This window comes from Echiichthys vipera (genome assembly GCF_963691815.1).
Source record: "Echiichthys vipera genome assembly, chromosome: 9".
Classification (NCBI taxonomy): Eukaryota; Metazoa; Chordata; class Actinopteri; order Perciformes; family Trachinidae; genus Echiichthys; species Echiichthys vipera.
The window spans coordinates 32528720-32540719 of NC_139834.1; the positions used below are offsets into that span (position 1 = coordinate 32528720).

Sequence of the window (12000 nt, forward strand, 5' to 3'; positions counted from 1 at the left end):
CTGTTTGATGGATTCTCTCTGCAGCGCAAAAACATAACAAGATGTAGGATCGTAAATTCAAATGAAGATATCTTTGGAAAAAAAGCCTCATAACTTATGCTCCTTGATTTCATTGATTGATTTTATTTTATTTATTAAACAATACCTGCATGTTATGGACTTTATTCTCATGAAAAATACTGTGAACAGAACAAATGCCTACATACTGATGCTTTTATCGATGCCTCCTTCTGGCAGATAGGAGAGCAGTTTTAATATGGTCACCATACAGTATATCAAAGTGTTTTATACAGTCTTTATTTGTATGGATTTAGTTCATTTTATTTTTGTTTTCAATGCGTTTGTTTATAAAATAAGATAAGATTATTTGGAATGGCTGTGGGTTCTCTCCCTCGCTCCTCAGATCCGCATGTTGAAGTGTCCTTGGGCAAGACACTGAACCCTGAATTGCTCCCTGTGCTGAGCAAGGGTGTGTGAATGCTGTGTGAATAGTTAGATTCGATTAGATAGTATGTAGAAGCCCACTACCATCAGTGTGAATGTGACAAACATTGTGAAAGCGCCTTGAGTAGTCATAAGACTAGAAAGGCGCTATATATATATAAAAAATAATTTCCCAGTCTGGGATCATTAAAGTAATTCTATTCTATTCTATAAGTACAAGTCTATTTAATTCCAACACCTGTCACTTTTTAGATCAAACAGATCAAATTGATGGATCTAAAAAGGCAAAACATCGCAATGCTTACTGATGCCCACTCGCTGATTTACCAACAAATGAGGATGAGTGATTTATGAGCCGGCTCCGACTGCTGCGTACTGTTCTCATGGTTCATTTGGATCTCTGGGAACAAGCATATAAAAAAGTGCAAGTTGCAGAAATGTCCGGTTTTCTCGAATGTAATCGGTACTGTTGACTGCACTCATGTTGTTATAAGAGCACTGAGTGAGAATGAAAATGCTTTCGTTAATCTCTTTTTCATTTCTCCCTCAATCTGACCTGATGCTGCATTAACTGTGTCTGCAACATATCGCCACTCTATAGCTGTTTTGTTATTAGTAATGCCCACACTGTGCCCTCCAAACAAAATGTTTCTCCTTTTTTACACCTCTCCAACAAGAACTTCAACTTCACATTGAGTGTTGTGTCTTTTTGTGTCTCTTCGTTTTCTTCTCCGTGTGACATGATGTTGTATGAATGAATATCCATTTGGGGCGTTTCATTGACTATTTATAGGCATGTATGGGCATTACACGAAACCGCAAAAGCTACGCCACATTTAGAGTTGATTGTGATTTATAAAGGGAAACCGGCGTAGGACGCGCATGTGCACTGTTTTAAAAACCCCAATATTTTTTATGCGAATACACGTCCTATGTTTTGTCCGTATGCCACCTTTGAAGTGAATCCTACGCACAGTTTTATAAATGAGGCCCTTGGCCTCGATTCAATGCCTCATCATCTGCAACACCAGTTTCCCCTTTCTCCTGTCTTACCTGTGTGTATGCAGCATTTATAAATGAGACCCCAGAACTACACTTCACTTTTCAAATTTCTAACAACAGTCAGTTTCGTCATCATCCACAAGTCACCTTCTCTTCCATGCTGCTCTGCAGTGTTCTGTTATTGGACATTTGTATCCCTGGGATGAAACAAACTGCCAATTTGATTTGAATAGAACACAATATAATGAACTGACTGGGGAATATCACTTTTTGTGATTTCCTGGCATCAGAGATTATAGTGGTATGACAGCAGATTCGTCCATATTGTTGCTTGTTACGCATTTTGATCATACTTTCTATCTTTAGTTTTTCTCTGCTACAAAATGCTTGTGTTCATACATTGATTTTGAATCAGATAACAGCTGTTTGCTGTGATGGAGATCCTTATCATTTCTGCTCACATATGTTTGTATGCTTGTTTGTTTGTAGATCAGTGACTTCAGCCAGAGGAGAATGATCCGGAGCTCACCCAGCACAGAAATGGACAGGGGAAAAGAGGATGGAAACAAGAGGGAGCCTGAGCAGGAGTTGGAGGTATGAGTACCTTTTTACATGCTCCATGGATTGTCACTGACAAACAGACTTGGTGAAGAATGAATCCTATCTGCTCCTTATTGTGTGTATATATACATACACACACACACACACACATATATATATATATATATATATATATATACACATATATACACACACATATATATATATATATATATATATATATATATATATATATGTGTGTGTGTGTTTTTATCATCAGGTGCTGAAGCATTTCCACAATGATCTTCAATGGTGTCTTTATGAGAGACCTATCCTCTGATGTCTTTTTGTATTCATTCACAGGTGTTGGTAAATTTGGAAGAAGGTCTGGGTGTGTCTCTGGTCAACAAGGTCCCAGAGGAGCTTGTGTTCACTACACTGTCTGGTATAGATGTCCACTTCACCCACATTGCTGCCAACAAGGTGTTGGAGCTCAGCATTCAGAACATCCAGGTGTGCCCACCACAGCTATGGGAACATTCAGATTTCGAGCTCAGATTTTATTTCTGTAACAAAGATGGTCACTACAGTGAGAGTAGCTGCTCCACCTACAGGGACTTATTAAGGTATGCTTTCTAAAAAAATGGGAAAAACTCAGAGGAGGGGCTTGTCGCTAAAATGAGAATAACTGATCCACCTTCAAGGTTGGTGAGCCTGGACATAGTTATTAACTTTGGGGCTAACTCCCCTCACTTTAATCTGCCAGTAACAAGCGAAAACACAGAAACTTGGGTCTTAAGGATTTTTTTGCGTTTACGCACAACAGATAAACTCCACACACTGCACAGCTGCATTCACAGAGTCACTGCTAACGTCATTCTCTCTGTCACGCTCTGTCAAACTCCGACACTGACGGCAGGAGAACTGACTCAGGAGGTAGAGCGGAACAGCGGTTCAATCCCCTACTCCTCCACTACGCAAAAGACTGTACCGTCTGTGTGTGAATGTGTGTCTGAATGGTTAGATTAGATCCTGATGAGCAGTTGGTCATCAGAGTGTGAATGTCTGTGTGACCAGGTGAATGTGGCAAGTAGTGTAAAGGTGCCTTGAGTGGTCGGAAGACTAGAAAGGTGCTATATAAGTAAAAGTCAGTTTACCTTCAACCAAAGCGTATCTCTGCATAGTTTCCTTCCTCCTTTCTCATTATGCACACAGATACACACTGTTTACACATTTTATTTTATTCTAAAAATCATGTCCAGATGCAGATGTTCAGAATCAGAAATACTTTAATAATCCCCGGGGGGAAATTGTTTCAATTAATTTGTTCAATTCAGATGTCTATGCACGTCGGGCTGCTAGTGAGATGTTTGCCCATCGGCATAGCTATGTTTGCTGAATGTGTCCAAGTGGGAAGGAGGTTGGACAAAAGGAGGGTTCCAGCTGTGGACATTATGCACAAAACTGTTACATCCAGTCTGACAGTTTTTGCGGAGAGCATTGTATTAATACCTCGTCTGTCTTTTTCTATTCATCAGGTTGACAACCAGCTACTGGGTACCACCCAGCCTGTGATGCTATGTGTGACTCCCAGTTCCAGTGACAGCAGTGTCAAAGACAGCGGCCCGGCCCTGCAGGTCAACTTAGTCAAGGTTCCCAGCAGCCTCATGCTCACCGACCTCTTCAAGGTGAGTGTCATACAGGTAATGCATGCTATGTTACAGATGTTCCTCCTTTCATTTGACCTGAGCTCTGCATGAATGTCGTAGCGTCATTAATGGGGGTCAAACATGATTTTTTTCCTGTGTTCATTTTACTGGCTGCAGTAGCTGCAGTGCCCACCAGTTGACACATGTGAGCAGCTCAGATGAGTTATACAGTCTAGGGTACAGACGGCAATGGAAGAAACTAGATGAAAACATTTTGGGAATGAATCACAGCACTTTATCAAATTATCTGCCGGACTTTTACAGTATACTTGCACATTACAGAGTCTTAATGTCATTGTGGACATGTTATGTTATGTGTTATGACCATAGATGGGAAATAAAATAAGTGGACGGACGTGCTTCTCTGTCTGAGTGTGCACCTAAACCTTTATTCATACAGTTTATGGTCTTAATCTCTAGTTTCAAGTCTTCCTCAATACAGAATGCCATTCATTTAGTAAATTATGATCCCATTTAGAGTGAAATAGATCATAACGTGCAGCAGATGCTTTAGGGCGGGACTGCACGGCCACCTGTCAGTCAGGATGTGTGTAAACATAGCTGTATGTGTATTCACGACACTGTGGACTTTAAAATCGCGACTAAAGATCGTGACTTTGATCCTCTCTCACTGTGTTTTCACTTCATCAAACTTCACTGCAACATTTTGACATCTGGAAATACAGCGTTTGGTTGCACTTTGCTAACCGAGCTACAGTAGTTAGACTTAGACTTCTCATTATTGATTCCTTTGGGATGACTCCCACAAGGAAATTCAATTTCCAGCAGCTTACAAAAACACATGGGAGGTATAAAAAAATACAGTATAGGATAACCAATTCAAACTCTTAGCTCCTAAATAAACAGTAAACAATAAACTCCAAGTTAAATATATATGAAGTAGATCTAAAACAATACAGCAGCTTTAGCAGTGGACCCCAAACTTCCCTTTCCCGGGCCACATTAACCAGCTCTAACTGGGAGATCCCGAGGCGTTCCCAGGCCAGTGTGGGATATAATCTCTCCACCTAGTCCTCCTCCCAGCTGGACGTGCCTGGAACAACTCCTTAGGGAGGCGCCCAGGGGACATCCTTACTAGATGCCCGAAACACCTCAACTGGCTCCTTTCAATGCAAAGGAGCAGCAGTTCCTCACGGATGGCCGAACTTCTCACCCTATCTCTACAGGAGATTCCAGCCACCCTCTTGAGAAAGCCCATTTCGGCCGCTTGTACCCGCGACCTCGTTCTTTCGGTCATGACCCAGCTTTTATGACCATAGGTGAGGGTAGGAACGAAGATTGACCGGTAGATCGAGAGCTTTGCCTTCCGGCTCAGCTCTCTTTTCATCACAATGGTGCGGTAGAGCGAATGCAACACCGCCCCCGCTGCTCCGATTTTCCAGCCAAACTTACGCTCCATAGTCCCCTCACTCGTGAACATGATCCCGAGGTACTTGAACTCCTTCACTTGGGCTAAGCACTCATTCCCTACCTGGAGTAAGCAATCCACCGGTTTCCTGCTGAGATCCATGGCCTCAGATTTAGAGGTGCTGGTCCTCATCCTAGCCGTTTCGGCTGCGAACCGATCCAGTGAGTGCTGAAGGTCCCTGACCGACGATGCCATCAGGACCACATCATCTGCAAAAAGCAGAGACGAGATCCTCAGCCCACCGAACTGCAACCCCTCCCCGCCACGACTACGCCTCGATATCCTGTCCATGAAAATCACAAACATGATTGGTTACAATGCGCACCCCTGGCGGAGGCCAACCCCCACCGGGAACGAATCCGACTTACTGCCAGACTGGATGGGCATACTCCCTGGCCCCCTTCAGGATCCTTGCGAGAGTGAAGAGCTGGTCCGTTGTTCCATGTCCTCTGGTCCCCCTTTTTAAATAGGGGAACCACCATCCCAGTCTGCCACTCCCTTGGCACTGTCCCAGACTTCCACGCAATGTTGAAGAGACGTGTCAACCAAGACAGCCCCTCCAAGCCCAAAGCTTTCAGCATTTCTGGACGAATCTCATCAATCCCTGGGGCTTTGCCACTGTGAAGTTGTATGACTACCTCAGTGACTGCCGCCAGAGATATTGACAATGATTCCCCATCAGCCTCCAGCTCTGCCTCTACAAAAGAGGGCGTGTTAGTCGGATTAAGGAGTTCCTCAAAGTGCTCCTTCCACCGCCCGATTACCTCATCGGCTGAAGTCATGAGCGTCCCGTCCTTACTGTAAACAGCTTTGACTCTCCTCCGTCTCCCCCTCCTGAGATGTCAAATGGTTTTCCAGAAGCACCTTGGTGCCGCCCGAAATCAGATAAGTTAAATGTAGAGTAAATGTCTAAGATAAAATATGTATGCCTTTATATGAAATACATATATATATATACATATATAAATTATTGCACTTAAGTGGTGGATAAAGTTATTGCACAAAAAAATGAAATAAAATAAGTGTCCAGGTATGTAAGGGAAGATTATTAATTGCACAGTGAGAGGCTCCCACTCCTGCCCTTCTGTCCCCCTGAGTGAGGAGTTGTAGAGGATGATGGCCTGAGGGACAAAGGAGTTCTTGAGCCTGTTGGTCCTACATTTGGGCAGGAACAGCCTTTCACTGAACAGGCTCATCTGGTTGCTGATGATGCTGTGCAGGGGGCGGCTGGTATTGTCCATAATGTCCAGCAGTTTTTCCAGTGTCCTCCTCTCTGCCACCAGTGAGTCCAGTTTCATGCCAACCACAGAGCACGCCTGATGAGTTTATCCAGTGTGGAGGTGTCCTTCTTGGATATTGTGTCTTCCTGTAGAGGTGGCTGGTGTGTGTTGTCCAGTCCAGTTTATTGTCCATCCAAAGCCAGAGGTATTTGTATGAGTCCACAGCCTCCACCTCAGCTCCGTCTAGCAGGACTGGTCGTGGTCTTGGTTTGGACCTCCCAAAATCAATAACCAGCTCCTTCGTCTTGGAAGTGTTGAGCTGTAGGTGGTTAATGTGGCACCAGAGAGCAAAGTCTCCCACCAGACTCTGATACTCCTCCTCTCTGTCACCCCTGATACATTCCACGATGGCTGTGTCATCGGCGTACTTCTGTATGTGACACAGCTCCGAGTTGTAACAGAAGTCCGAGGTGTACAGGGTGAAGATAAGAGGGGCCAGGACTGTGCACTGAAGGGCTCCACTGCTGCTGACCACAGTGTCAGACGGGGTGTCCTTCAGCATGACATACTGTGGCCTGTCAGTGAGGTAGTCTCTGAACCATTCCACCAGATAGGGGTCCACTTCCACCCTGTTCAGTTTGTCCTGAAGTATAGGGTGCTGGATGGTATTAAAGGCACTGGAGAAGTCCAAGAAGAGAATCTTCGCTGTGCGGCTTCCCTTATCCAGATGGGAGTGGACTCGGTGCAGCATGTAGAGGATGGCATCCCCCACACCAACATCTGGCTGGTACGCAAACTGCAGGCGGTCTGAGGAGGCTGAGAAAGGCTGAGGAAGAGCCGCTCCAACATCTTCATTAGGTGTAAAGTGAGTGCCACCGGTCGGAAGTCAATCAGCTAGCTGAGCCTGTTCTTCTTGGGAACTGGAACGATGCAGCATGTCTTTCAGACAATTTACCTTTATTGCTGCAATAATAAAAGTAGGCTCCAGTGGGCTGTACTACTACGGATACAAGTTGTAACAAAAAAAGAATACGAACAAGACTAACTAATAATAGAGAACAGTAATCTTTATTTATATTGCCATTTTCATTATCTTCCATTTTATAAGCAACAGCGTGCTTTTCAAGTGAAACATAAAAATGCCAGTTGTAACCTATGGTAAACATGAGAACTTCATTTCATGTAGAAAAGACTAGCTCATACTGTAACAAGTAACTTGCCCGACAGTGCTCCACCAAGCTTGTTAATCCTTTTGTTCAGACTGATGGGCCATTACCATCAACAACCCCCACTGAAGTAGACTATCACCAGAATCACTTTAACAGCGTATCTCACCATGTTTTCACTTCATCACATTCACTGGAACATTTTGGGTGCTGGAAATAACCTAACGTTACAGCATTCAGTTGCAATTTGCTAACAAAGCTACAGTAGCGTTACAGGGGGTGCATCACTGCAGGGGAACAGATCCAGCAACCGGAGCACGCCGCTCACCCGCCGATTAAAGTAAACTGGTTGATATTCATCAGTTTCCCTCTTCAGTGAATTAGAGATAGAGAATAATAATCTGAGAATGAGAACTTAAATTAAAAGTAGACTCGCTACCTGCCCACACTGCTCCCCAGAGTTTCTTGATCCTTTTGTTCTGGCTGATGTGCCATTTACCATCATGACATTTGTGTCAACAACACCCACACATCTACAGTAGATGCAGTATCAATAAATGAAAAAAATTAATGGCTGAGTTCCTCCGGTTCTGTGGCTTTGCGTCGTCCGGGCAGATAGACAGGTTCAATCACGGACCTACAGTATTAAATGGGAAAAGAGAGAAAAAGAAAAAAACAAAATAAAACAAAAACAAAAATAATTTGTTTTTTCACAATTTTCACTATTCAAACTGAGATTACACATTGTGCTTTCTGCACAGTCATGGTGTTCTAAACTGGTGTTCTAAGCCCCCCCCCCCCCCCCCCCCGCTAAGATGGATGGATGAATGAACTTTTTAAACCCACCTGAGTGCCTGCACTTTTTTTTCTTTTAGAAATAAATAAAAATCTGTAATTATGAAAATTAAATTTGTACAATTTAAAGACTACTTAGCAAATGCACGTAGATATACGGTTGTATCTGGAAATATACTATTTTGTATAAAGAAAAACAGCTGAGCCCATGAATTTAAATATACTCTGTGCCACATTAAAGCTAGCTGAAGAGCCCATTTTGGTGGACAAACAGATTGATTTAAAAAACACATGTAAACGATGATGAAATCCATAAACAAAAGGACAGTCATGTCTCATCTTACCGTTTATTTAGCTTCACAGAGGAGAATCGGCTGAATAAATAAGATGTATGAAACATGGCAAGACACTTGTTGTCAGCCAACTGTAGTTGTCAGTGCCACTGTCCCATTACTTCTTCAGCTGCTTATTTCCTGAGGAGTCAACATGCAGAAACATCGACAGCGCCACTGTGTCATTGCAACCCACTTTGTGGACGGAGGGTGTATAATTCCTTCAATCCTGTCAGCAGATTTCAAGCGTATTGCTGCCCCCCTAGTGTCTAAGGTTATCAAGTGCAGCCCCCCCCCCCCCCCCCCCACTGCGGTGGCAAGCGTGCGACAACAGGGCCATCGACAGGGGTGCGGTTGGATGAAAGGAGGAACATTTGTACATGTTATCACTGTATGTAACAGAAAAATTAGACATTTGAAAAAGACCTTTTTCCAGATCAGCACCAGATAATTCCTGTTTTTTTTGTAGGCATCAGAAATCAGACATTTCTAGTGTGCCAGAGAAGACTAGATACTAGAACTACACGACTAATGATATCACCATTTACACAGCACCTTATGGTGACGGCCCGGCGCTTCACAGTCATCATCGAGGAGAAACTCCTGCTCAAGCTACTCAGCTTCTTTGGATATGGACAGACAGAAGCTGGTGGGTTACATGTCATTTTTAATATTCGTATGATGCTGTGAGTAAGAAGGTTGTTTTTGCTTAAACGTTTAAAAAAACAACTGTAATGAATGCAGAGCTGGAGAAGTTGGATGAAAACATCTATGACAAGCCCAACGAGGATGCAGGACCTCCCAAACGTTACTACTTTGAGAATCTGAAGATCAGCCTCCCTCAGGTCAAACTGAGTGTCTTCACCTCTCACAAGCTGCCTCCTGATCTCAAGGTAACCTAAACATGACATAACACCTTTATAAATCTGTACTGTTTCAATGAACTGAACATTAAGTTAACAAGACTGTCTACTTACTGTAACACTGCCAGCTGATTAAGATTGAGGAGTAAATGTCTTGACACATTGTAGGAATTCTGTTAAGAATCAAAGTACTGAAACAGCTGAAGAGTTATGATTTTAAAACAATATATTATTGATGTGGTTACAGCTGATTTCAGTGGTGAGTTTTTTTCCATTAGTGGATTACAGAAATGTCATGCCACTGCTTCCTGTTACCACATGATGTCACACTGTTACTTGTTTCCACCAGCTGCTCTGCCGTCCCATGTTTTCTCATGTGTTCTTCATATAGATTTTTTTTGTCACTGTAGGCTCTGAAAGGCACCCTGGGCTTTCCTCTGGTTCGCTTTGAAGATGCTGTCATCAACATGTACCCGTTCACCAGAGTGCACCCCTATGAAACCCAGGAGATCATCATCAATGACATCCTCAAGCACTTCAGAGAGGTAAGAATTTTTGGAAGTTCATCTTGCAAAGTAACCAGGAGAGCTGCCAGATAAATAGGGTATTAAGCAAATGAATGCACAATGACAAAAAAAATTTAAGGAATCATCGTTTTCATGTATTTTGAATGCACTGTAGCAGATTGTCTGAATGTTATTTTTTTTAGCGTGCCAGTCGGTGTTTAATCAGACAATTGAATGGTTAGGTTCGTATTCAAAGGTCAATCCCCACATGGATAAATGAATCAGTGTTAAAAGTCGTTAAAAATCACCAGACAGAAGGATCACAATTATACAAGCAATAATAAGAGCCACAGTGCAAACACAGTTCAAATCAGTGTATTGCACAATGAGCTACACTCAGCATCAGAAAATGTCTTTCAAATAATGTCCAAAAGGTAATTTAATGTTCTCCACCAGAAACAGTCCAAAGTTAAATCAAAAATCCCTTATTGGTTTCAAGCACAACAAACTAAAGAAATAATTTCAGTTTGTTTAGTTGTTTTTTTGTAGGAATGAATCATCTTCGCGAACTAAACAATATAGGATCTCTGATTAGTTTCAGTTTGTCTTTACCGTTAGGAGTGGAGCCTCTTCTAAAACAATTTAACAAACGATCTCTGAATAAATTAATCCATCAGAGACAGAATTTACATGTAGAGACAGAATTTACATGCTGTCGTTTATATAAGATAAATAACATAAGGCAAACATAGTTTGTTTACTGAAAGGACATGGTATAGAGATGTTCTTTAAGAAATGGATCCTTAAATGACTTCTCTTAGGATCTGACGCCATTCAGAAAATACAATTACATAAAATCAACTTGACTTTTAAGGGGGGCGGGGGATGCCGTTGGGGGGTTGCAGCGCCCCCCTAATTTAATGTTAGGGGAAACACTGGTATTACAGTACTAAATCAAGTATTCTCTATCTCTTGATCTCCAGTGTATATGCCATAAATGTTCAAGTAAAAAACATTTTCCAAATAGTGAACAATAAAAAATACTGTTATAACAAATAACAGTATTTTAGAATAAATCAAGAATTAATACTTTAATTTTGATCTCCACTGTAATTCAGTGTTAAAAATCAATCAATCAACCGGCTGTGGATTAGTGGTAGAATGGGTCGTCCTCAATTCGGGAGATTGGAGATTCGATCGCCAGCTCCCCTGGTCCGCATGTCGAAGTGACCCTGGGCAAGACACTGAATTGGAAAAGACACCCGAATTACACAGGGAGCAATTGAAGGTTCACATGGGTGTGTGAATGTGGTGTGAATGGTTAGATTAGATGGTATGTAGATGTCCACTGCCATCTGTGTGAACGGGTGAATGTGACAAGTAGTGTGAAAGCGCCTTGAGTAATCAGAAGACTACAAAGGCGCTATATAAGTACAAGTCCATTTACCATATACCATATGTGATGTACGTGTATTGAAATGGTCCTTCTCAAAATTTGATAAACCTCTCTTCTTTCCTTATTCAGAAAAGCTTTGGTCTTTCAGTATTCCTGAGTCCTGAGTAATAATGCCTTCACATTAACTGCATCCACACCTACACTCTCACACACTGTAAATCGAGTACACAAGCTTGTGTTGGTATTTAAGGTGAAATGAGTAATTATATTTTTGCACAGTTTTGATGATGTCCATCCCCTACTAGCTGCTTCATTGATGCGTTATACTGTCCAGTGATTGTCAGGTCATGACAGAGTGGTGTTTCCTGTCCGTAGGAGCTGATCAGCCAGGCAGCTCAAATTCTGGGCTCTGTGGACTTCCTGGGAAACCCCATGGGCCTCCTCAATGACGTCACTGAGGGCGTGTCTGAGCTCATCAAGTACGGCAACGTGGGTGGTCTTATACGCAATGTGACTCATGGTGTGTCCAACTCTGCTGCCAAGGTACACCTCTGCTTAGCTGTGTACTCTGTAAGACCTCTTTTGTGTTTGGCTGCCT

The 12000-nt window shown here is 42.5% G+C and overlaps 1 protein-coding gene across 5 annotated transcripts in view; it reads left to right on the plus strand.

Moving 5' to 3' along the window:
• Positions 1-12000, plus strand: part of vps13d (vacuolar protein sorting 13 homolog D) — a 223510-nt gene that overhangs the window by 179463 nt on the left and 32047 nt on the right. For all 5 annotated transcript variants that reach the window (XM_083919727.1, XM_083919728.1, XM_083919729.1 and 2 more), the window contains exons 58-64: positions 1936-2040; positions 2350-2499; positions 3525-3674; positions 9190-9286; positions 9382-9530; positions 9911-10045; positions 11778-11945. In XM_083919727.1, the coding sequence (XP_083775853.1) occupies positions 1936-2040; positions 2350-2499; positions 3525-3674; positions 9190-9286; positions 9382-9530; positions 9911-10045; positions 11778-11945 (954 nt within the window). The remainder of the gene's footprint in view (positions 1-1935; positions 2041-2349; positions 2500-3524; positions 3675-9189; positions 9287-9381; positions 9531-9910; positions 10046-11777; positions 11946-12000) is intronic.